This window comes from Seriola aureovittata, chromosome 12 (assembly GCF_021018895.1).
Source record: "Seriola aureovittata isolate HTS-2021-v1 ecotype China chromosome 12, ASM2101889v1, whole genome shotgun sequence".
NCBI lineage: Eukaryota > Metazoa > Chordata > Actinopteri > Carangiformes > Carangidae > Seriola > Seriola aureovittata.
Genome location: NC_079375.1, coordinates 3,682,321 through 3,709,235, shown reverse-complemented (window position 1 = coordinate 3,709,235; position 26,915 = coordinate 3,682,321). Strand labels below are relative to the sequence as shown.

Here is a 26,915-nt window from a genome sequence, read left to right as displayed (position 1 = left end):
CCACTGCAACTTCTACGAACAAATGGTTATGTGTCAAGAAACTGGTCATTGGAAACGTGGGAATCTTCTCATTGGTCAGTTCACTTTTTTGATGTTTCTGTTTCTTTTCGAGCACAAATGAGAAACAGACCGTGCATTTTCTTCAGACTCACACACACAAAGAAAACATGAAGGATGAACTCCAACCCTCCTGCCCTGGTGGAGCTCAAAATGATTAATTAACCAGAAATATTAAACACAGAGCTGGGATTAGCATAACAAAACTTCTGACGTGACGGGCCGTCCGGTCACAGTATAGTGACCGGATGAATCGACCGCCTTGTTTCTCCTCTTTGTGTTTCGGCAGCGGCGCCGCCCGTTGTAGCGTTAATATTCCAGCACTGACTGATCTGCTCATTAAGCTCAGTGATTAAACATAATGGACAGGTAATTTAGCAGCACATGAGAAAATACACTGGCATTGTTTCCTCCTCCCCTGCTTTTCCCGTGCTGCTGATTAGTGGGTATTTCTTTCTTTGGTGTTCATTAATGAGACTTTTGTGGTGTTTGTGATGCTAGATGACGTGATCAACAGTCGATGATGGTGTGAATATTGTCAAAAGAAATATTTTGTGACATATACAGACTTCAATATAATGACCAGTGATGGAGCACTTGCTTAACAAACATATCTCAGATCAGTCACCTGTTAGCATGTTCAAATAATAAATAGTCAGACTTCAACTAGATGTGTAAATTCATCTGTTGCGCAAATCAGTTTAGTCCTTGACTATCTTAATCCTAACTGTGGCACAATGAATTCTGGGCAAATTAAGATTTCTTTCAAAATAAACAAAATTGCCAACCGAGGAACTGCATTCAGCCGCTCAGCTCTGTTTACCTCAGCAGAAAATGTTTGTCTTTTTGAAGAATTCTTTACTTCAGTCAAGAGTGAAACATTGAAAAGAAAAATGTGATTTGGAGAAAAAATTCCTGGATGTCGCTAAAAACGCTTTCCCTTCTCTTTGCTCTCTCCATTACAATGTAACCAAACCACAAATTATAAGACAAGTTTTCCTGTTTTTTGTTGTTGGGTGATACTGGTCAGTGCAGGTGTCATTGAATGTTACCATGGTAACATTGGTTTTAGGCCTGAGTTAGCTTGAGGGTAAAGTATCTAATGTTTCTGGCTTAAAATTAGTCAGTCTTTAACAGTCTTACTTGCATCAGACAAATCTAAGAGCAAAATTAAGACTGGACCAAAACTACAGACCAGTCTGAAATATCTTTGTGAAACAGGCTCCACAACTTAGGTAGTTGGTACAAATACAACTGAAACTCAACAATTCCTGGTTCCCTGGATCCCACAGCAGAAAAACAGAAAACAACAAACGCTGTTGCCCACTGGGTGCTAACACACATGCACCTGCACCACGCACAAGCACGCACATCCATAAAATCATTGTACAGCACTAGTTTACACTTACTAACAAGGTGACAGACCCATGGTGAGTAAACATTAATTTAAAAAGACATTGTTATATTTTGACAGACTTAACGGTGATGACTGTAGCCTGCTAATGCTAATGTTGTGAACTCCCAGCTAACTTTATGAGCTGTTGCTACGGTAGCCAAAACAAGCTAGCGTTCGCCTAAACAACCTACTAATAGCTTTAGCCACTGTAAACATTTTGTGTGGACCGTTGTTACAACAGTCGCAGATCACAAACAATAACAGTATCATTTCAGGACAGGAACATATTGAGGACATGTTGTTGTTAATATAATGTTAACAACTGAAACAAACTCAGCCTGAACTCGGTGTGCAGATGATGAAGTCTGTCTTTAAGCAGCTTAGATACGTTCAAGGTGTTTCCTCCTGTTGCAACGTTACTAGCTCTGGTCGTCTCTAACGATCCGTGTCAAATACTCAACAGTCGTGGTGAGTGTTCTCTTTCCACCGCCGACTTTTTGCTGCACCTGCACTGTTGCTTCCAGTGTTGTTATTTTACTGAGCCTGTCTTTGTTTGACTTCAGACTAGATGCTTGTCAGTAGGTTCTGACCGATTGGATGAGAGGCAATCAGCACTGGGGCTTTTAACTACATGTATCACTCTGCTTTCTATTAACCATTCATTTGTGTTACATTAACGGTCGTTATCTATCTTAGATTGTGACAAACTTTGCATGGCAAAGATGAATATATTTCGAGAAATAACATTTGAATTAAATTTTCTATTTTCAGTTTTATTATCTGGGAGCAGATGAATCTTCTCTATCTGCTCTCTGTGAGCGTCTATTAGCAGATTGCTGAGAAACAAAAGAAGCTTCAAAATGAATGGATCTGAGAGCAGGAGCAAGTTAAAGAGAAGCTTCAGTGGATTCAACACACACACACACACACACACACACACACACACACACACGCTCTTGCACTAAATGAATAGTGGCAGAGAAACAATGAGCCGAGTACAGGATCCAGGTTTGTTTTACTGCAGGAGGAATCAATAGCTGCTTTAATCTTTGAAAATGTCACCACCATCTATTTCCACACCTTCAGCACTCAGACTCTCAGCCTCCACCGCTCAGCTTACACTGTTGAATAAAGCGTTTGACCGGATAAACGCAGAAACACGTCGGTGCTTGTGATGATGAAGATGCAATTACAGTGATGCAGTGTTGAGATGTTGACCTTTAATCAGTGTTTATGGTCAAAATCAGACCAATGCAGAACCAATAACTATCCAATCAGTGTCAATTTACAACGTCATTGTTCAGCAACTGCTTCTGCGGCCAAAAAAAATTAAGTTTTGTATGAGGATCAACCTAAAAAGAGAGTTTATCCTCTGTCCACTAATCCAAGACATTTTGATAACTAAATGAGCTACTTTTGTTGTGTAATTTGTAGTTTGTTACCAAGTGAAACCAAATGCAAACAAACTTGAAACTAGTAATGGATTGTGTTAGTGTTAATACTGGATACAGGTGCCTAAAGAAAAACTGAGACTTTTGCTTGCTGTAATCCTTCCGACGCTTCCTACTGGCCATTAAAAGAGTGATGAAAGACAAAATTCATTATATTCCAAAATATATCTCACGCTATTATGAGACTTCTGCGTTACAAAAAATCAAGTGAACATCTTCCAAAGTTGCAGCATTTTTAGCACACAGTCCCTCCACTCAGCTCAACAAGTGTATGGAAACACAAAGACAGAATTTTCCACTAACTAGTAACAGTAACTCTGGAAGATATCTGCTTGATTTGACTTATTCAGGCTGCTTAAGCCTCATGTCAGATAAATTTAGGGATAAACACGAAACCGACGACTGCTGATTTTGTGGTTTGTGAATGCAGTTCTCACACAGACTTGAAAAGCTGTAAATCTATCCTTTAAGTGTCAGAAAAAGGATATTTTGACCTGATGAAAAGTCAAAGGATCAGCAAAGTCTTTAAGATTATTCCTCCTGGGACCATGGACTCACTCACCGACCGACACCTGCATTTTTTTCAAAGCTGCGCAGCTGATGTGGCTAAAAATGTGCTGAGAAAAACTGAGATGTCATGTGTAAGGGCCAGCGTTTGTGTGTGTGTGTGTGTGTGTGTGTGTGTGTGTGTGTGTGTGTGTGTGCACCTTGACTCCAGCGAGCATGCCGGTGGTGGAGACACTGAAGTCCAGGTAGGCCAGGGTGTCGGGGTTGGACGGTTTATACAACAGAGGAGGTTTCTTCTTTGGCAAATCATCTAAAAGAGAAAATCAACAGCATCACATCACTGCTGCTTCAATATACAGAACAGAACACGGTCATGATATCAGCACAGTGTTGTTTCCATTCATTCAGCATAGTACTTAAAAAAAACTTAATTAATTTAATTTATTTAATTCATTTTTTCTGAATATTTTCAATGTTTGTCTCAATTTTGTGTTCTCACTGGGACATTTCTGCACTGATCACCTGTCAATTAACCAACGTGAGCTTCATTAGTTTCATCAGTTTGATCAGTTTCTGTAAGTGTCACAAACGAACGAGATATAAACGATGCTATTTGCCTTCATTTTGACAAAACTTTGTAGAAACAGTACAGCAACATGACAAAGTTTTTGTAGAGTTCATGTATATGCCTAGCTTTGTGAGAAACTGTGTATGTAATCATCGAGGGGGATCCAAGTTTAAGTGACCACAACAAAATCTGCGTTTTGGCACCTCAGAAACATACCTAGTGTATGGGTCTAGGGTCGGAGACCTTGTGTCTAAAACTAAGAACAGAGAGCATGTTACTCCAGTTCTCAGGTCGTCGCTCTAGCTTCCAGTCAGATACAGAGCTCAATTCAAAGTTTTTACTTTTTGTCTACAAGTCACTAAATGGTCTGGGCCCTGAATATATTCCTGAAAAGTTTGATGTGTTTGAGGCCAATAGGTCTCTGAAATCTGCAGGAGCTGGTCGGTAAGTGGAGCCGAGAGTAAAAACTAAACAGGCTGGAACCAGCTCCCAATGGATCAAATCTGCCTGAACCAAAACTGGCTTTAAACAGAAGCTAAAACCTGCTCTGCTCTCTTCTGCCTTCATTTAATCTTTAAACTTGCACTTTAACGAGATATTATTTATTTTATACTCTGTGTTTTTACACTGTTTTCTTATTACACTTTTTACTTCTATTCTTATGTTTCTTTTATTTCTCTTAAGCACATTGAAAGACCTCTGTACATGATAATGTGCTATACAAATAAATGTGCATTGCTTTGCCTTGCCTATGTGTTTCTGTGTGTGTGTGTGTGTGTGTGTGTGTGGTGTGTGTGTGTGTGTGTGTGTGTGTACCTGTGTCCATGACGGGGGGCCAGGTCCGGACGTCCACAGCGGCCGACGCCTCCTTCGACCTCAGCAGCTTAGAGATGAGCTGCGTGGTCATCACACACACTGAGCGGCTCACCTGCAGCACACAACAACACAAGACAAATTGATCAAATGCATCAGCGGTGACCATCGACTGAAACACCACATTAAATCACATCATATGACGTGTTATCCAACAGTGTGGAAAAGCGAGCATCATTTTAAACTCCCGGTGAGATTTACAGCAGCGCTGACCTCACACATCGACTCCTGCCAGCTCCTGCACAAAGACCAACGAGGCTCGTCGTGATTCACAACTCGCGTTCATTCATTCTGCTCATTTTTCCAGACTGCTGGCTTTTTCCCCCCGGTTTCTGGGAGCTGTCGACTCCTGTGCCCCCTTCACTCTGTCTTCCTTAGGTGTTCTAAGCTGAACACAGCGGTCTCCTGCGTGCAGTGATTTCACAGCCCTGTGGCTGGTTTTGCAAAAACCACTGTTTGGCAAAGAGCGTTGGATAGGAGGGACTCAGCCCCGCATGTTGGTCTGGAGTCTCTGGGACATACAGGCTGTGAAAGGTAGACTGATGAGGATAAACTGAAGTGGAGAGCCAGTATACTTTACTCAAAACTGACTTTCCACTCATTTGAATATTTGAATGATCAAGCGCATATTTCTATCCTCAGGTTGCACAAACTTTCCAGAGTCAGTGAAAGAAAATGTTAATAGATTTCAATCATCTGTTAAGAAATTCTTGTTCTCTCTTTGCACACATAATTTCTTTCTCTTAATCAATTTCTCAATGGAGATTTTTTCCACATTTCCTGATGGAAACTGTTGATGCAGTGGAGTCAGATTCTTTAACATGCAATTCATATTTGCAATAACTTTTCTTTTTTTTTTGCATTGAAAGACAAGTGAAAGCTTCCAGTTTATTACGCTGCTGAAAATAATCAGGAAACTTCTTCTAATAATTTTGTCCTTTAATTCTAAAAAACAGTTGTAATGCAACATCATAGTTTACAATCTCAGTGTGAGGAAGATGGTGACTAATTATGGGTAAAATCATAATAGGACAACCTGAAGTTTCGTTTTTAAAGGTCCCATATAGTCTAAAGGCAGATATCCATGTGTTGTTTGATTATAGATCAGGTCTAGGTTCTATATTAATACTGTGAAAGTATCAAAGCCTCAGTCCACAGAGAAATGCACACAGCCTGTATTCAGAAACTGAGCCTTGAAACCAGCCGTCAGGACTTCTGTAACTTTGTGATTTTTTGACTTTGTGCCTCTCCCGCCTGAACCCACCATCCAACCTTGCAGGATGGATTACCTGAAATCTGCTCTATTTTTATTAAATCACTCAGAAAACAGTCAGCAGTCAGAAGAGAGGCTCAGAGCCTCCTCTCTTCTGATTGGCTTACCGACCTGTTGTTACTAGAGCTCCAGAGAGAATCCTGAGAGAGGAGATGTAAAACTACACCGAGATGGTTTTTGGTTCTTAAAACCACAGATATATCTTCTTATGGATCAACACTTCAAATAAAATAATTGTAAAATATTGACCTTTAATGGTAACTCTGATTGTTACTGATGTTACTGCTGTCAGAACAACAGGATTAATAGGGCAGATACATGACAGTGTTTTACCTCTACGATCATCTTGACAGTGGGCAGCGTGGTGGCGATGTTCTGCAGGTGAGGCGGTCGCACTGTGATCGGCACGCAGCCAGCGTAAAGGCAGCCGTAAAACGCCACGATGAGGTCGATACCTGAAGGGAGGTACAAGAAGGGAAGAAGATTTAAAGATGGGGGAGAGGGAGAGGAGGAGAAATAAAGGTAACAAGATCAAAGAAAGAAGGAGGGGAGAGAAGAAAGAAGAGAAAGAGAGAAACACAGGAAAGGGAGATTGGAGGGGAGATGAGGGATGAGGATGAGGAGAAATGGGAGGAAGAGAAATGAGGACAAGGGAGGAGGTGGAGGAATGGTGAAGAGAAAAAGGAAAAAGAGGGAGGAAAGAAAGAGAAGGAAAGATAAAAGGAGAAAAGAGAGGATTTGGAGAAAAAAAAAGGTCACACACAGACACACTGAAAGAGGCGAGCAGGTTATATTGAGCGGTGGACTCTGGAGGCGATTAATTGAATGCTGCTTTAAGACAATCTCCCCGTGTCAGAGAATTTGTCCTGCATGGCTGCGTCTGTCCCGCTGTGATGGACGCACAGCTCTGTGTCTCTGACAGAAATTACAATTCTTTCCATTCTCCTTAATTTTCTCCCCGGCACTATCCCTCCCTCTCTCTCTACCTTCGATCTGACAGAACTCTCTGAACTTCTTTGTCGTGTCCTTCCTCATTTGAAAACATCCAGAGTTTGTCCGTGTTTACACGTCAGCACATCATTACAAAGTTCTGCCATATTTAGTATAAACTAAAACTAAACCTGTTAATACTGACCATATACTACAGTACAAAAGCATCATGAGGTCCAACACTGATGTGGGTGATAAGGTCTGGACTGCAGCAGGCGTTCAATGGGTTTCAAGTCAGCGATCTGTGCAGGCCAGTCAAGTCAGTCAATTTTTATTTGTATAGCGCCAATTCACAACATATGTTATCTCAAGGCACCTTTCAAATAGAGCAGGTGTAGACCTTCTCTTTATAGTATTATTTACAGAGACCCAACAATTCCCACCAAGAGCAGCACTAGGCCACAGTGGCAAGGAAAGACTTCCTCTTAAGAGGCAGAAACCTTGAGCAGAACTGGACTCAGGGTGGGCGGGGCCATCTGCCTCCACCGGTTGGGTTGGGAGGGAGAGAGACAGTCAAGTCCTTCCACACCAAACTGGGAAGACCATTTCTTTATGGTGCTGGCTTTTGTGCACGAAGGCAATGTCATGTTGAAACAAAAAAGGGGTTCTCCAAACTGTTTAGTTACAAAGCTGGAAGAACACTACAGTTGTAACGCCCAGATTCTCTTTAAAAGGATCTAAGGGACAAAAATCAGACCGTATGTACCATTGAGTTCAAAACCAGTTTCCAAAGCCAGTTTACTGCTTTGTGAAAATTTCCCTAGAAGCTTTTATTTTGAAACATTAATGAATTTCATCAGGGAGTTTTTTTTTCTCTCCATTCTGATTCTTAAGTCATTTCTTCCACCGTCACTGCAAACACAAACTGTAAATCACAGTTTAACTTCCCGCTTCACCCTGATCTGCAGTCAGTGTTTACCTGGGGGGTAGACCAGTGCGACGTGGTCTCCGTCCTGCAGGTGGCCCCGTTCAGCCAGCATGGCGGCGATTTTCTCTGCTCTCTTATGCAGCTGGACACAAGTCAGAGAGCTGGCTATCGTACCCTGGACGAGGTCACACACACGCACACACACACACACACACACACACACACACACACACAAATGACTGACACGTTCAATCAGCAGATGTCATGTCATATTTTCCGTTGCAGCATCTCGGTGCTGAGCAGCTGTAAACAAACCAGTGGATCATATTGACATTATGCAAACTAACGTACCCGTCATGCAGAGCCAGCTCACACACAATCTCACACACAAACTGCATCATGACAGTGATTTCTATTCTTCTTCGTACCTGTTGTACTAAACAACATTCCTCCACACAAACAAACAATTTAATAAATATCCCATAAATCACTTTTATCTCTTTCGTTCTGTCATTTTCTTTCACAAGCGTTCAGTCATCTCACACGTCCTGTTTAAGGTGTGTGTGCGTCTGTCGTGGGGGTCTTACTCTGGAGTTGAGCAGTGTGTACAGGACATGGTCTGGGGTGGTCTGGGCTCTCCACTGCAACACCTCAGACAGGAAGAGGAACTGGAAGACACAAGCAACAATACAGAAACAGTCAGACTGGGTGACGACACACAAAACACACACATTAACAAATAAATACACACACACACACACACACACACACACACACACACACACACACACACACACACAGCAGCAACTATTACATATAGGTATATTATGTTATTTATCTTATGTCAAGTTAAGTTTAGATGTATTTATCTAAAATTATTATCTTCAGACCCACATCATGAATCTTCTTGACATGATGAGTGGAATAAATGTCCTGCTGAGCTTTCAATAAACTCCTCTAATTAAGTTTGTAAGGAAACTTTGTATGTGGGTTAAAACTCCTCAAAAAAGCCCCTTTTCCTCTAGTTTAGGGAAAAATAACGTCTTTTTATACATATTAAGATAATTCAGGGTAGTTTCAGGATTTATTGGCTAATTAGCAAATGTTAGCATGCTAAAATGCTAATCTATAGTGAGCATAAACATACCTGCTTAACATCGGCTTGTTAGCATTGTGATTGTGAGCATGTAAGCATGCTAACACCAGGAATATTAAGAGTGAACATTGATGAAGCATGCTGATATGATGATATTTAATGAAATATAATACAATTATAATGACATTTCTTGCACTTGATGGGGACGAGAGAGAGAGAGAGAAAGCGAGAGAGAGAGAGAGAGAGAGAGAGAGAGAGAGAGAGAGAGAGAGAGAGAGATGAATTAATGAATGGAAGCAGGAGAGACAGGTAAGGTAACGTACACGTTTCATACTTTACAACAGCAGCAGAGACAAGAAGAGGGAAATGGAAATTTGAGATGGGAGGGGAGAACAAATCAAGAGAGAGAGAGTTTGTTTCTGGCCTCATGAATTTTTCAAGACTTGCCGCTGAGCAGTGAATTGCAGGGAGTGTAATTCATGCTTCTTACGTTTTGTTCTGCCAGAGAAAGTCAGTTTTATTTGTGTGTGCGTGTGTGTATGTGTCTGTTCATGCTGCCAGCGTTCACGTTGCCATCTATGACAGATGAGATTTCAGCTTTCAGAGTCTTAACCCACCGACCGCAAAGCAAATGGACCTCTGCTCAGTGCCGTCACGTCTGGGAGGACTCGGGGTGCGCCTGATTTGTACTGCAAATCTCACAGGCTGACAGGAGATTGGGGTTTGACTACAGCAACCGTTTGGACTTGTGCAAAAATAATTAAATTGAAGTATCCGTGTTCAGATTTCAACCACAGGACTTCCTGTGCCTTTCTGCTTTCGAGTCAAAAAACATCTGAATTACAGGCGAATTACAGCAGAAAATTAATGAAAGCTTAAACAAAATGATAAATATGAATGAAAAATGCCATCAGTCCATCCCTTGTCGAAAATCTTAATAGAAAAGATAGAAAACAATGCATTTTTCATTAACTCTAGAAATTTCACAGATAAAAAAATATGTATATATTTTTTCTTTTAGCTCCGGTTTGATCTCCCCCTCAGCTTCTGAGGGAAATATCGGGCTTGTTGAATACTTAGGCTACGTCCACACTACTACTTTTCATTTGAAAATGGTGTTTTCAAACGAAAACGATCTCCGTCCAGACTATCACACCCGAAAACATACGCATACCTGAGCGATCACAAACACCGGGCATGTGCGATCTGGTGTAAACAGGAAGCAGATTGTCTACTCTGCAGTTGATTAGTTGCAAAAATCGTATGAGCGAAGAACAGCAAAGACAGTTGTAGCGTTAAAATGCAGAGTTTAACTGAACAACAGCTGCTAGCAAAGACAACAAGGTCAGTAACACTTGTAATAAATTATATATGTTGTGGTCAACACTGGTTGTCGAGGCTGATGAGACCCAATCAGGAGAGAGTAGATAGTGTAGGTGGAATATTTGAAAGGTCAAAACAAAAATACATTAAAGACTAAAAGGTTTCATGGATCTGAAATTTATCTTGTCATTTGATCAATTGTTAATACAAAAATATTGATAAAGTGCAGCTTTAAGTGGTGGTACAATATTTCGGGTCAGTCCCCTCCACATACAGAACGAAGTCTAAAGAACACAAATGTGCATGTTATGTGTGATCGACTGTGAGGTTGTGGAAAAACTGTGTGTTTTACATGAGTTGTCACAAAGACAAACGTCTCTGATTGTCAATTCAAGTGATTCTGTTGCACAGGAACTCTTTAAATGGTGCTCGTAACCTACAGCTGGAAAAACATCACTCAACCCCTCGCCATCCAAAGTTTCCTGTTTCACCCTTTAAAATCGCGTGGTCGACCCTCGGAGTTCGGCTGACGAAACGCCCTCTCATCTACTCACCCCCGGCTTCATGCATCACAAATCTCTGAGAGGGGAGAAAAAAAGGATTCAAACGAAGGTTTTTTCGCCCTCGATGAAAACATCACTCAGCTGCTTGTCGGCTCGACTCTGAGCTTTCATAAAACTTTCATTAAAGCAAATGAAAGTCTGCTTCCTTTCCAGCTCCCTCGGTTTCCTGCCTCATATATTAACATAACTGCTTAACTAGTGTTTGGTGAAAGCTCTCTTCCTATTACAGCTCCATGACTGCACATGTACTGTATGAACCAACAATGTCAGAGCGTCCGCAGCACAACCAGTCACAGAGGATCTTCACATGATGCACAATCTTCCTGATAAATCATGACAATCACAAACAGACCATGAAACTAAAATACTGAAAAAACTTTAAACGTCACAAGTGTTAAATCAGTAACAACTTTCAACATCTTTGGTCTTTAGTCATCTCTCACTTTGAAACAAATATCATAACTGACAGGTGTTTTTTAAAGTTGTGATGCCACCTGGGACCTGGGATCTTCTAGGTTTAATTAAATCTGGTTACATAATGACATTGCCTTGTCAATCAAGGCCTATATCCTTTATCATCTTGGAAATTGAGAAGCAAATTGTTTCAAATTTAGGCCAAAAATGCATCTGATGAAGATGGAGAGAGGAGGTGGAAACACAGCAGGGTGTCCCTCCATCTAACCAACAGGTTATATTTACTTTATGTAAATATCCAATTTACTCAATTTACAAAAAACAAACACATTTCAGCTGAATTTCTGAAATACTGAAAAACTAAAATGCCATGAAGTGATTGTCCTGAAGCATGAACTACATTAAAGTACATGAAGATATTTGTTTTATATAAGATATACTTTCCTCAAGCGCTTTATTTAAGTACAAGAGGTACTTGTAATTTGAGTACTTCAGTTTTACTCTATACTTATTTTCCACCATTCCACCAACCATTAAATTTTTCAATTCAACTGTATTTGTATAGTGCCACATCATGACATACATTATCTCAAGGCACTTTACAGAGTACAGTCACGACCTGAGAACATTGTAGAGAGAAACCCGACAGTTACTTGTAACAGAGCAGCTTGGTTTCAGGTTTCAGTTTCAGATTCCAGGCATCAAAAACAATCACATTTAAGTTGGTAAAATTGTGTTTTATGTGAGAGATGCTGTGACCCTCAGTTAAACCTGCAGAGCTTGACTGAAGCCTGAGATAAAATAAACTGGAACCTGCCTGTAGATAAAACCCATGTTATCTCTATGAGAGAGGACTGGCATGCTAAACACCAGCACAAAGAGCCTCTGTTTGCAGCAAGTGTGTGTGTGTGTGTGTGTGTGTGTGTGTGTGCGTATGTGTGTGTGTGTGTGTGTGTGTGTGCGCTTTTGCTAAAGTCCAGGCAGTAGATAGAAATCTGGTCTCATATAGTAGAATCGTGTCAGTTTGCTGGTGCTAACACACTGGAGTCGTACTGGTTTGTCATTATCAGACGGGATCCCAACACATTGGCAACCTGGCAGACGCACAACTCCACGTCACTTAAACTTACATAAATCAAACAGCTAACAGCAGCATCTATTGAACCATATGGACTATATGAAGCTATAAATCTGACAGTGAACCACAGGGAGCTTATTTAATCACATGAGTCTTCACCTCTACAAGCTCCCTGAGCTCAGAAAGAACATATTTTCATTCTGCTGCTGCTGCTGCTGCATGGTAGATTTCACCTCTGCAGTTTGTTCAGAAACTGATATCAGTGGATCATTTTTGGGGAAATCTGATATTTCAAATCTGATATTTCACTCTTGGAAAACTCCTGTTTTCCAAGAGTGAAGAAGCTCAGGTAGGTGAGTGGAAATGAGGTCCGTCTCAATGACTAGTTCAGTTAGTCTGCTGACTGTAAAACACGGTTGTAATAATATAAAATATGTCTTCATAGGTGAAGTTAGAATAATGTATATCAACAAAGACTTAAAATGTCCTTACATTTGCTAACAACTCTATTATAAACCATTTTTAAATATCTATATTCTGATTACACAGAATCTACCAAGACTTGTACTTTAAAGGTCTGAATATCTATGTAAGAAGATATATTTGTGGTTTTAAGAACCAAAAACCATCTCAGTGTAGTTTTACATCTCCTCTCTCAGGATTCTCTCTGGAGCTCTAGTAACAACAGGTCAGTGAGCCAATCAGAGGAGATGAGGCTCTGATCCTCTCTTTTTGTGACATCACAAAGTCCTGACAGCTGGTTTTAAGACTCAGTTTCTGAATACAGGCTGTGTGCATTTCTCTGTGGACTGAGGCTTTGATACTTTCACAGTATTAATATAGAACCTAGACCTGCTTTATAATCAAACAACACATGGACATCTACCTTTAGACTGTATTGAGCTTTAAAGTGACTTTATCTTATGAAAAATACAATTTCAACATCACTGTCTGACCTGTTAAAAGTGTCTTGGACAGTACTTTCTTAAAGTTAGTGACCTCACATGAACCTTTGCATGCACTCACTCTCTTAGACATCATTAATCTGTCATTGTTTCCAGCTTGTGATTTCCTACACACACGTTTTCGTGGCTCCATTACGTTCTGATTTATATTAATCTGTGTGTTTGTGTGTGGAAAGCAGGACTCCAGACTGCTGAGGCTGATCTGGCCCCAGTGTAACAGAGTCAAGTCAACCTTCCACTTGGACAAATATCAGAAGAAGAATCTGAGAAGACATTTAACGTAAATCACATTTCACTCTATGAGATTACGCTGACACACCGCACACACACACAGACACACACACACACGTTTCAACAAACAAAGGAACAACTGCAGGAGCAACAGCCTGAGGAGCAGGAGGAGCTCATTCACACAGAGGGCTTGGTTTTCAGAGGGATGGAGGTGGAGGTTCCTCAGAAATGTGACGGATGGATGAAGAGACAGATGAAGGTTAACTTAATGGATATGTTGATATATATGTGTCAAACACATAGTATGCTCAGCTCCTGTTCTTCCCTTAAACCTGATTAGCATTCAGCAGACTTGGATTCAAGCTCCAGCATTTTCATACAAAATCCCCACATCACAAATTTCATTTTGAATGGCGGTTACACGTTTAACTCGCTGAAAAATCACAGTGTCAGTGAAATTAAAGCAAATTCATAAACTCGTCCTGCAGGAGAGCGGCGCCTCTTTATCGCCTGCTGAGCTAAAGTTACCAAAGTCTATTAAACCTTTACTTCAACAAAGAGGAGCGAACATGTCGCTCTGCACAAAGGAATCCAGTCTGAGCTAATTGTCACCGATATGATCATCCTGTTTGAAGCCTCAGGACTATTATTTTCTGTTCAGTGTGAATTTTGAAAACGGCAGAGCAGAGGTTGTCAAAATGTGATTAGCAGCTACTTCAATTCCAGTCTGGGTACAATCTTCAGCTTTGTGCTCTATATTTAAGAGAGCTATTTGTAAGTTTTGCTATTGCTATATAGCCAACGTTAGCATTAATAGCTCTTTACTTACCAGTCTTGATGCTAGCTTCAGCCATCTTGTTTACGAGACAAGAGGTTATCATACGTCCTCTGAGCAACTACTTCTTCAGGGCAGACTGGACGCTACAGTGACTCGGTATCGGAAAATGCTGGAGCCAGCAGGTTAGCATGCTAACTTCAGTAGAAGAAAAGAAGTGATAGAAATAGAAAAAAAAAAAGGGGGTTGTTTTCCACCACTGAAGACGGCTCTTAGTGAGTAAAGGAATGAAGTTTGATGCTGAACTCACGTTTCTTCTAGACTGGTAAGTAAACAGCTGCTATAATAGCAAAACTTACAAATATCGCCTTTAACATGTCACCAGGGCTGTAGCTACAACTGGATCAGACAAACAGACAACAGGGGGAGTCATCGTGCCCCAAAAATCTGAGGATGCTTGTGCAGTTTAAGTGGAAAGATTTTGAAAACAGCTTCTTCATTTACATCCAAACCAAAAACACGACTGGCAGCATGTTATGACTCTGGATGATGATGATGATGATGGTGGTGCAGGCTTGCTGCAGCCCCCCCAGCATGCTGTGGCAGAGGTGGTGGTTATTATTTGGGGCCTGTCTCTTGGCATTAGAGTGTACAGAGTGTGAGTGCAGCTGCCAGACAGCCGCTGTAACTGACGACGTTTTCAGCCCGAGAGATGAGAAGAAAATCAGTTCTGTCAGTAACACACTCCGCCTGTTGCTCTCCATCACTCCTGGTCTCACTCTTGGTCGTCTGCTTTCTTAAATTATTCTCTGTTGTTTTCTCTCTCTTCTGTGTTTTTCTCTTTATTTATCATTTTCTCCTCATGTCTGTTTTTTCTGCGCCTGTGACCTCTTTCTTTTCCTCCTGTTTTATTCACTTTTTAAAGACATGAACAGTGTTCAGCGTTCCTGAGATATTGCATTCACAAGGGCAAAACCACCAGGTCACCATGACCTTAACCTTTGACCTTTGACTACCAAAATCTAATCAGTTCATCATCGAGTCCAAGTGAATGTTTCCAGCTCAAGTCGTTGAGAGATGTCAAGTTCACAAGACTGGGACAGACGGACAACCCAAAAACATAATGCAACAAAAAGGCAACTTTGCATCTTGAACGCAACAGATTTCTATAAATTGTTGGAGTTTTTCACTCTGACCTTTAAATAGGGCTTCAGCTTGAACTTCCAGTTAAAAGACGATGACTTAAAGGAACAGACAGCGCTGCTAAAAAATGACACTGTGATGTGATGAATGCTATAAATAACAAATAATTAACTGCGGGTCAATTAATTGACGAGAAAAGAGCCAAAAAAATGAGTGTCACATGAAGAAATGGAGCCAAATGCGTCATTATTTGTACGTGTGTGTGTGTGTGTGTGTGTGTTGATGTTTATGATGATGATGAAAGATGATGATGAAAACCAGCAGACCCCCCTCTCACACACACCTTCCTTGCCTGGTCATTGTCTTCGATTTGACCCAGATCCCTGCCGCTGGCCTGAGCGATCCTCTTCCCCGACACCAGGTTCCCCACCATGACGGACGCAGGACCGATCTCTGAGGAAGAGGAGGGAGCAGAGGCGAGATGAAGACGAGTGATGTGAGAGCAGATGGCATCATTCATTCGTGTGTGATCACGTGACAAAGCATCTTTTGTTTTATAAAAACACAACGTTGACGGTGCAGCCACACACATCCATGTGTTTCTGATAAAATCAAACTTTCTATCACTTTTTATTTTATTAAATTCTATTAAACCTCTATCCATCGAACATCATTTTTAATTCGTCTTCAACCAAACCCTACGTAAGCCGACGCTTTGGCTCCAGAAAATGAAATTAAACTCCGCCATGTTCATACGTCTTTGCACACCTGGCTGTTTCTGCCGGGGCTTGGGCAGGTTGGTGACGCAGGTGTGCGGACACATGAGCACGTTGCAGGGGTGCAGCGCCCCCTCCAGGAAGAGCTGCTTGGTCTCGGACAGGTGGATGCCACCCAGGGGAGTCTTGGGCAGAGTGTTGGAGGGCACCAGAGCCAGGCAGTACACCCCCACCTGGTGGATACCGTCTATCGCCTGCAAGGTTTAGGAAAGGTGTTAGAAACATTTTTTTTATTCTGTACTTCCTTTCACGATTTCATGATGTAACTCCTGTTGGATAAGTGAGAGGTATTTGAGATGGCTTTTATTTTTCTGATTATTCACTGTTTCCCAGAAGCGACAGTTGTTTTTCCAGGAGTTTAAAATGTTCATTTCACAGTATCTAAACGCTGACTGTGTCTATGACCAGACGAGCTAAATGAAAAACACAGACAGGCAGAATATGTGTGATGGTAAAGGAATAAAGAGATTTGGTTTTATTGCAGCCGTAAAAATGCAGACGACTTTTATAGTTTCACCACAGTCTCCACACCGGCTTAGAGAGAGCTGCAGTTTGGACCGAGATTTTATCTGCACAGCATGAATGTACAGCTTAGTATTATATACTGGATGGGAGTGTGAGTATGTGTGAGTGTGTGTGTGTGTGTGTGTGTGTGTGTGTGTGTGTGTGTGTGTGTGTGTGTGTGTGTGAGAGAGAGTGTTGGTAAGTCTGACAGAGTGAAAGAGACAGAAATGTGGTGTGAAAGAGTGTGTGTGAGCTGTTTTCTCTGGTTTGTATGTGTCTGTCTGGTGTGTGTGTGTGCGTGTGTGTGTGTGTGTGTGTGTGGCAGTTTTCCGGAGCTGGTTGGTGCAAAAAGGAGAAGTCAATAATTTCTTATTGTCAACAAATCTCATGAAAACCTCAAAACCTCCCACGTATTCATCCGTCTCTTAATACTTTCTGACTTCTGCTGTCACAGTCTCAAATCACACTGGCTCATACTGAAGATGTAAATCTTTAAAAAACATGAAGTTTCTTTTTTGTCTTCATAAAACAACTGGTTAATGTAGTTTTTTATCAAACAAACAGGAGGAAACAGTGCGTTAGTCAGGGACTTTTTTCAGTGGTGGGTTAGTTAACGTTTGGTTTTTTGGTGAGAATTTGAGGCAGCAGGACAGTGTGTGTGCAACTGAGTCAAAATAAACTTCGGTGTGTGAAGTTTGTGTGATGGTGACGGAGGTGATGGCGATGGCGACTGCTCAGTGCAGCAGTGAGGCTCACTGATGCGTTTGTAATAGTTCACCTGCAGGACTCGGCTCATCCACTGGAAGCTGTCCTCCTCGGTGGAGTCCGGGCGCTGCTCGGCCACCACCACGATCCTCTCATCATGAAGCACCGTGATGGAGAACACTGCTATCCTGCAACACACACACACAGACACACAGACACACAGACACACACACACACACACACACACACTGTGTCAGCATAAGTCACGGCTAGACTGAATGATGAAGTAAGAATATTTCAGCCACAAGATGGACACGACACTGATGGAGTCTGAAGCAGCAAACACGTACCTGCCCCTGTAGACAAACTTCATGGGCTCCACAGCAAGCGCCGTGGCAACGATGTCGTCAGCGTTATGCCGACGCCCCCCGACCACCATCAGACCGTCCATCTTCCCCGCCACAAAGATCAGACCCGCAGGTCCGATGAAACCCAGCAGGCCGGTCCTGGTGAAGGGGAACTCGCTGACGGGAGCCCCGCTGTTGGACATGGGGAAGACCTGTGAGGAGGAGGCACAGTCCAGCTTCAGTGAGACTTCAACGACAGGAAGGTGAGAAGTTCATCAACAAAAGCATTCACATGCTCACCTCAAAGGTGTTCTTGGTCATGCCAGCCAGGCCGTAATAGGAGGTTCCCGTGGCGACAGAGCAAACACACAACTCTCCGATCTCATCGGTTTTACAGAGCAGAGGGACGCCCTCTGGCTTCACCACGCACATCACAGCTACAGACGCAGAGAGATGAAAGATGTAAACGTGGTACAATCAGTGATAGAGACAAGTCAGATGAGACGGATGAGCAGCCGTCAAAAAACTATTCTTTTAAAGTTCAAAAGTCAATAACAAAGAAAAAAACACTCACACACACAAGTTTAGGGGATTGTGTGTGAGTGTGGTACGAAAGAATTTAAAAAGAAAGGAGAAAAAAAGAAGGAACAAAACAAAGGAGAAAAGTTTGGAGCAGGTTGAGCGAATTCTTTGTGGCGGGAAGCTGAAACAAAGATGTTCTCTTCAATGATAGTCAACACTTCTGAGATTTCTTTGAGGATTTTACCCAACAGACATTAAGTTTTAATCTACAGAGTAACAAATAACTCCAGCTATCAGATAAATAATCAAAAACCATTGTCTACCTGCAAATGTAGAAAGTTTCCTGGAAGCTTAAAAGCTCTATAAACTACACTTGAGTGGTGATTTCTCTCTGTGAGAGTCTCTGGGATCAGGATCAGGATCAGGTGTGTCTCACCTCCGGGCATCACAGAGCCGACATCCTGCAGCGTGAGGACCGACAGCTTCTCCTCGGAGTCCACCCGGATCACACCGTGACTCAGACCCTGCATGGACAACACGCCGCGACCAGGAGGGGTGCTGCCCTCCTCCACCGGCCTGTGAAAAGTCAGGACAGAAATCACAATTTGTTTTGTAAAATGAGAAAATTTGGGAAAGTGATGATATTTTCTGACAGAGGGCAACTTTAGAAAGTCAATATTTTTGGAAAGTGAAGAGAAATTGTGGGTATTTTTGATGTTTTTGAAAATCAGAAACATTTCTGAAGATTTTTTGAATGAACTCAAATTAGGTCAGTATTTTTGGAAAGTGAGAACAATTTGGAAAAGTGAGAACAAATTGTGGAGGAAGACATTTTTGTAAAATAATATATTTGGATGGACATTTTTTGAAAGCAGTTTGAGTGAAGAGAAAATTGAGAGTTGAGTGTGGACAATTTCAGGACATTTTTTTGGAAGTAAGGACAGTTTTGGAAAGGGAAAACATTTTTACAAACATTTATTGTAAAGAGAGGACAAATCTGGAACCTGCGGACATTTTTGAAAGGCAAGAACATTTCTAAAAAGTCAGGAAATATTTTGGTGAAGTGACGACATCTTTAGAAAGCAAGGACAAATTGGAAAGTGAAGACATTTTTAGAAAGAGAGGACACTTTTCAAAAGAGAAGGCGACTTTAGAAAGTAGAAAAGTTTTGGAAAGCTAGGATATTTTTGGAAAGTTTTGCAAGGTGAGGGTATTTTTGACCCGTTGTCATCAGGCTGTTTGAAGGTTAATTAGGTTGAAGTCAGGATCACACTGCTGTATGTCAGTGAGGCTCCTCACAAGTGAACGTACCGTTGTGTGTGAGTGGGTGTGTCCTGTTCTGTGACTTTTGAAGCTGCTCCTCTGAAAATAAAGTGAGTTCATTACTGTCACACCCACTTAGATAAAGTGCTATTTATTTGCATGTGTGTGGCACAAACACACACACACACATACACACACACACACACGCACACGCACACACACACACACACACACTTGAAAGAGAGACACACACACATGAACTTTTACAGTGTTGTAATTAAGATCATGAGGCCGACATGTGACTGACAGCTGCCCTGGTTTATGGAGTTTACATGTTGAACTACAGTGTAGATGATGAAAGAGGATTATAGGTTGTGAGTTCTGTTGTTCAACAGCCACAAACCTGTAAAGTCGGGACTTTGAATGAGTTACAATAAGAGCGGGATGTCGTGGAAGGAGGATAATAGCCACTAAAACAGCTTCTTATTTACTGAAGAAATAAATCTGTATTATGTAAAATCACAGGGAAAAAAAACCCTGTAAGTGTTTGGAGCCATAGAATAAGTGTTTTATATTTAATGGGTTTAAAATTTGAGGATGTGACAACTTCATTATATTTTTTAAAAATTAAAAAAAAAACTGCAGAAAATCTGACACTTAGCCGACTAAACAGAAATAATTTGAGACTTTTCCTTCTATATGTTCCTGAGGACACATTTTTCTCTTTTCCAGTCTAGACCCACATGTTTTTAAAAAAGACACACACATGTGGAAAAACTACCCCTGGCACATGTGTGTATGCGTGTCTGTGTGTGTGAGTGTGTGTACCTCCTTATAGCTACAGTGAGAGCCTCAGGGGAGCTGGCGCAGGGACAGATGACCTCCGGCCTCAAACCTTTAGTCTGGAAGACGTTGAGGAAGGCGTCACAGGACGAAATCGACCCTGAGCGAGACAGTCAAAACCTCAGTGCCTTTGTCATTCAGCAAACAGCAGCTCATTACAGCTGCTCTTGTCGTTTTAATTGTAACGCTGTAGTTTCCACTGGGGATCACATCCTACAGTGTTTTTACACTTTCTGTTGCTCAGCTGCCAGAATCCAGAGAGGACTTGGTAAAAATGTTGATGTAGTCATTAGGATCGCCTCAGTTACTGCCGTGCACTCTCTGAAGTAAGCTTTACAAACATCGTGAAAGACTAATGGACTTTTTCCCCCCTGGGTTTCGCCTCTCAGGCTGTTTACAGTCTTACTGCAACAACAACATGTTTTGTGGATTTCAAAAAAGAAATGTTGCTTAACGTGAAAAAATGACAAAAACCTAAAAATACAATAAAATTCAGTAAGATAAGGAAGTGAGGGACGGTGCTGCATTTAGTGAAAATGCAAATACAAGAATAGACTGTTAGTTCCAGGGCAAAATATACGTTACTGCATTAACAGTGAAGCTGTTTATGGTATTTCTAGTTCTGTTGTTCAACTTCCATTATGATGAAAAACACAATATCCATTACAATGTACTGGTCGGTCCATATTCATGGTTCCCAGCGGAGGAACCCTTTAGCTTTAACCCTCTGAGGTCGACGGATGTTTCTATTAATATCTTTGTGATAATACAGGATAGAAATGTGGTTTGAATGTCGTTGAAATCTGTTGACTCTCCACGTTTCATATTCTTGCAAGATTGCACATGACTCAAAGCCAGAGCTAGAAGGCCTCGAAGCAGGCCTCTAAAGTTTGTTAAAGCAGAGTGACAGACAACGCTTCGACTCAATCTAATTTTTAGGCATTTATTATACATTATCTCATATTTCACTCATATATTGAACTATTTTTTATGAAGCTAAGACTTTGGTAAACCCATTTCAACTCATCCACATCAGTAAAAGTTTGTTTTCACAAGAGATTTGGAGAATTTAAAAAACTAGGCTTCAGCAGTGCAAAGGGTTGGAAAAAGGCCTCATTACAGAACGAGCTGAAATAGTTCTGAAAATTGTGACATAAACAACTTTTAAAAGATGAATTTAAGAAAAAATGTAGAAATTGAGAAAATACCCTCAGACCTCAGAGGGTTGATGACTTCATTAGCTTTACTACACAGCAAAGCTACGTCTTTAGAGAGTGTGTTCTTACAGGGGTTTGAACCGTCAGCCACAACCAGCATGCGCAGGGAGCTCAGGTTGATGTCTCGCTGGTCCCGATGGGCCACCAGAGCCCAGTGCATGTCCCGCGATTTCACACACGCCACTTTGGCTACACACACACACACACACACACACACACACACACACACACACACACACACACACACACACACACACACACACACACACACACACAAAAACCATCATATCACATACAGTGTTTACACACATTACGTTACTGTAAATCACAAAATCAGACTTTCTTAACATAACCAACCATTAAAAAATTATGCAACAGTGTGTAGGACAGAAACTCACATCTCAAAGTTAATATGGAAATGGTTCATTGATATTAACTTTATCCATGTTTCACAGGTTCTTCTGAAGCACTAACTAGTACTTTGTACCAGACCAGGGTGGATATTTTACCTTTGTACTGGCAGACTTTCTGGATCCAGGACAGAGGGTTGACCTTCATGAGGGCGTAGGGAATACTGATGACATGCATCATATTCATCACACTCTGACAGACACAGAGAGAGAGAGAGACAGAGAGAGAGAGAGAGAGAGAGAGAGAGAGAGAGAGAGAGAGAGAGAGAGAGAGAGAGGAGTTGTTTTTTTAAAGCATTAAGTTAAGAATGGAATATGAATAACTGGCGTTTGCATAAAAGTTGAATTTCCTTATTATGCATTATTTAAATTGATTAATCAACACTGTTCTGATTAAGGTGGGTTTCTCCTTACAGTCAGGACGGCGTGCCACAGTCCGACATCCTTCTTGAAGTCTAATACATTCACTATGGTCTCAGCTGGAGGGCGAGACAGAGACATTAACATTAACGCCTTATTCAGTGAGACAGGACATTATTTTAAATACAGTTGTACAGTTTAATTGACTCATTGCTATTATAAGCAGTACTCTACACCATCTGAGGTGAGAGGAACTACAAACTGAATAAAATGAGGTGTAAATGTATTTGTGTGTGTGTGTGTGTGTTACCTTCTGTGTATGAGCAGGACTGTGTGAGGGCCTGACAGTGTGTGAGCATGGATATCCTCATCACCGTCACGCCGAGAACGCTGCCGTCCTTACAGGTTTTATACTGGACAAAGACACAGACGCAGACAGAGAGAGGTGTTCTTACTGTGAGACTTTACGGATTATTACTGAAACATTGCTAAGACACCGTTGACTGCAGTTGACAAGGAGACCGCAAAATATTCTGCTAATATAGATATAGTATGAGTAATTTACACTGCTAATGAAATTTTAAAAACATCCCATAAGAAACTTTACTATTATACCCACTATAGTTTACAACAGTACACAACAGATAGATAGATAGATAGATGCACCATGGTACCTTTAAAAGAACAGTATACTATGTTATATATATATATATACACATATATATATATATAGTCATGGCAGACTGGACGCTACAGTGACTCAGTATCGGAAAGTGAGAAGATGGGCCAGCAGGACTGGAGCTAGCTGGTTAGCTTAGTTAGAAGAAAGGTGATAGAAAATAGAAGCAAAACATGAGTTAACATTGGTGTTGCATTCCATTACTGTAGACAGCTCTTGGCAACGTTTCATTTAGACTGGTAGATAAACAGCTATAAGCCAGGCAACTTTCATTATGGTGTTTTCATATGATACATTTCACAACAGAAATCTTTTGTATATCTGCAGGGTTGTTTGGCTCTTGCACATAAAGGTGAGGCACTTACAAATCTTCCTCATCATTTGACCTTTTATTAGCCAATTAGCAACAGTCCACCAAAGAACAACACATGAAATACAATGACAGCGAGTCCGTTGCCTCTGACTCCTGTTTTGTTTACCAGTGTAGGTTATAAAACAATACAGTACATCTTGAGACACTGTGATACTAATATTAATATATTTTTGAGGGCTAAATCAGCTGTAGAAGTATTGACTGCTGGATTTAAGCTTCTTTTTTACTCAGTTTCCAAAACCAGAATGATGTCTGAGTGCTGTGGAGTCGACAGTAATCAATGACATTCTTTCCAAAATAAGATCTCCTCTCTCTGAAAAGTCTGGCACCTATCTGACAAAACAACTGCTGGCATGAAAATGAAGCTATTAAAGTTATAAAAAACTGAGACATTATCTTTCAAATAAATGTTAAAGAAGCCACAGGAATAAGATGCACAGTAATTTCATCTGTCTCGACTGTCTGAGTCGCAGCTTCTGTTAAAAACTAAAGGTCGGGGCGTCATGTGCAGAGGCTACAGTCCTCGCTGCAGTCGGCCCCGGCTCGAGTCCTGCATCGGACGGGCCCTTACTGCATGTCATTCCCCCTCTCTCTGCCTCCCCATTTCCTGTCTCTCTCTACTATCCTGTCCAATAAAGGCACAAAAGCCCAAGAAAATAAAATTTAAAAAAAACTAAAGGTCGATCGTTTTTTCAATCATCCCTCTTCTTTCATCATTTTTCCTCTCGGCCTTTTTCAATCGGTGGCGCAATCAAGGAGACATTTCACCTTGCTGCCGGTGCAATTAAGGCCCCAGCTGCGCGAGGGGTCGTTAAGTGAATTCAAATCAATCAGACGGGATGATAGCATTGACCGGCAGTCGGCAGAGAAGCAGCGGTTCTAATTCAAAAGACATGTAACACCATTGATTTCCATTCATAAGACGGTAATGACCGAAACTCCACGAGTGGAAATGTTTTAGTGCCCCCGAGTAGACACGCTTCAGTGTTGGTATCAGTGTGTGTGTGTGTGTGTGTATGTGTGTTACCTCGATGTAGGCAGTGTCTTGGTTGGCGTCCTTGATATGTGGGAACCAGTCCCGGGGCGGTTTGGAGAGGTGTTTGGACTCTGCGACGAACCACAGCACCTTGGGCCAGCCTGGACACACAAGGACACAAAACAAACCTCCACTTAAGTCTCCAATGTATGAAAAGATGTCTTGGTGAGAGGATTATGGGTAAGAAAACTAATGTTTGGGAAGGCCTGTCTTCAGTTGTTTTGGGAATGTTGGCGACATTTTTATTGTAACATTTATATCTTGATTTAGCTGTTGAACCTCCTTTAGACTGGATTGGGACTGGAACCAGATTTTGGATCAGTACTAGGACTGGTTCTGGATTTTGACACCTCCAGTTTTCTTTACTTTTTAATTTTTTTTTTAATTGATTTTTACTGATCTCCCTCTTGCTGGTGACACCGCCTTTGATCTATTTGCACAACTACTAAGACACTTGTATTTCTGATTTACTGTTGCCTTATAGGACTTGCATGTTTTATTTTTGCTGTCTTGTGTAAAGCACTTTGTAATGTGGGTTTAGAAAGGTGCTCCGCCCATGTTGTGATGGTCAAGGATTCCAATGACACCATATACGACACCATAACCTGCTCAGATGAAGTGTCTCACAGTGTGATTGTATCCCAGAACCTAAGCGAGACTTTATAACGTCCTGTCTGTTGCATACAAGCTTAATCGTTTTGTTAATCAACCCTGACAACACAGTGGCTGTAGGGAGTAGAACAATATTCCATACGACCTTAAAAACTTAGCTTAAAACTTCAAAAACACAGTGATTGTTTTGTTGCTGTTGTTGAACCTGTTCTTCACTGTGCAGCCTTTCTTGCAGCCACATTTTCAGAGCTGAAGGGGGAACTTGTTTGCCTGTGGAACAGTTGACCACAGTGATCTCCAATCGCTTTGGGTCCATCCAACCCCAGTCTGTTGGAGGTGGCATATTTGACTTTTGACAGAGCCATGAAGGCCTATGCTGCCATGTCATCGGCATCCCAGGTATCCCATGTTGTATCCCTGCCCCTGGCTGCAAATGCAGATACTGTGTCACAGCCAGTTGATGGTTTGGAGACACAGGAAGGGCCTCAGAACTGTCAGGACCCAGAGACGTGTCAATCTCACTCTCATGGACCTGAAGTGGCATCCACACCCTCCTCCGTTTAATTTAATCTCAGATATTTTAAGCATATCAGTGAAAAATATATCATATATATCTGTATCTGTATTATCTGGTCAAGGAGAGCATCATGTTGAGCGTCTACATGCATAGATTTTACTCCCACTGTCACAAAGACAGAGTTTCATCATTAGGATGACGTGCTGCTCAGCGCTGAGTGTTTATATGGCAGAAGATGAGCGAATGTAAAAACCCTGAGTATGTGAGAGCTGTTATGTCTGAATTAATGCTGATGTTCCTGCCAGGCAGCGAGACAGAAGAAACAATCAGCCATGTGAATGAGATGAGTTTAAAGCCTGCTGATCAATAAGAGGAGCACTCCACCTTAATGAGCCACACACACACGCACACGCACACGCACACGCACACGCACACACACACACACACACACACACACACACACACACACCACACACACACACACACTCCTAAATCCATGCTGAGTGAGGAGCAGTAAATCTGGCGGCATCACGTTGCTATTTATACATCCATTACTGAAAAGCAAACAGTCGTTATTAATCACTAGGAGATTCTCTCTCTCTCTCTATTCACTGCTAATGTCTCTCTATCCTCGATCATGCATCTCCTTCCATCCGTTCTCTTTCTCTCCTCCGTCTTGTCAGTAGTTTCTCTATCGATTTGCATTACTGCTTCACTGACTCTCTCTCTCTCTCTCTCTATGTCTCTCTATCATCCTGTCATCCATCACCCAGCCAGCTGTCTGCTGCCATCAGTCTTTCCATTCATCCCACACGGGAGAGACACGGGAAAGCGGCACCGAAACAAGAGAAGCACGGCCATACTCTGACCTCTGACCTCTGTATGAGTGGTTGTGTGTGTTCACATCAGTGTATTGTCACATGTGTGTTGTCAGCTCATTATATATTACTGCCTTGTAACTGCACTATAACAATATTTCCAGTCCATTTATATTTAATTCAATTTTATTATAACAGATTTTTTTTCTACTTTACTGTGTTTTAAAATACACTTCCTCACGTTTCTGTAAGAAAAGCACTTCTTGTTGACAGACTTGGGTGTGTGTGTGTGTGTGTGTGTGTGTGTGTGTGTGTGTGTGTGTGTGTGTGTGTGTAGCCACAGATAAACTGCTGGTATGTGC

The 26,915-nt window shown here is 41.5% G+C and overlaps 1 protein-coding gene across 11 annotated transcripts in view; it reads right to left on the bottom strand.

The window, feature by feature from the left end:
- LOC130178837 (disco-interacting protein 2 homolog C) overlaps nucleotides 1-26,915 on the bottom strand; it is a 204,267-nt gene that overhangs the window by 12,051 nt on the left and 165,301 nt on the right. For 6 of the 11 annotated variants that reach the window (XM_056391367.1, XM_056391372.1, XM_056391365.1 and 3 more), the window contains 18 exons: nucleotides 24,598-24,707; nucleotides 22,829-22,931; nucleotides 22,573-22,637; nucleotides 22,258-22,351; nucleotides 21,818-21,937; nucleotides 20,517-20,631; nucleotides 19,737-19,787; nucleotides 18,862-19,001; nucleotides 18,204-18,340; nucleotides 17,907-18,115; nucleotides 17,630-17,744; nucleotides 16,340-16,541; nucleotides 15,915-16,024; nucleotides 8,571-8,651; nucleotides 8,035-8,158; nucleotides 6,459-6,580; nucleotides 4,796-4,907; nucleotides 3,612-3,721 (listed from right to left, as the gene is read on the bottom strand). In XM_056391367.1, the coding sequence (XP_056247342.1) occupies nucleotides 3,612-3,721; nucleotides 4,796-4,907; nucleotides 6,459-6,580; nucleotides 8,035-8,158; nucleotides 8,571-8,651; nucleotides 15,915-16,024; nucleotides 16,340-16,541; nucleotides 17,630-17,744; nucleotides 17,907-18,115; nucleotides 18,204-18,340; nucleotides 18,862-19,001; nucleotides 19,737-19,787; nucleotides 20,517-20,631; nucleotides 21,818-21,937; nucleotides 22,258-22,351; nucleotides 22,573-22,637; nucleotides 22,829-22,931; nucleotides 24,598-24,707 (2,120 nt within the window). The remainder of the gene's footprint in view (nucleotides 1-3,611; nucleotides 3,722-4,795; nucleotides 4,908-6,458; nucleotides 6,581-8,034; nucleotides 8,159-8,570; nucleotides 8,652-15,914; nucleotides 16,025-16,339; nucleotides 16,542-17,629; nucleotides 17,745-17,906; nucleotides 18,116-18,203; nucleotides 18,341-18,861; nucleotides 19,002-19,736; nucleotides 19,788-20,516; nucleotides 20,632-21,817; nucleotides 21,938-22,257; nucleotides 22,352-22,572; nucleotides 22,638-22,828; nucleotides 22,932-24,597; nucleotides 24,708-26,915) is intronic. The other 5 variants (XM_056391369.1, XM_056391373.1, XM_056391370.1 and 2 more) reach the window with 3 other exon arrangements.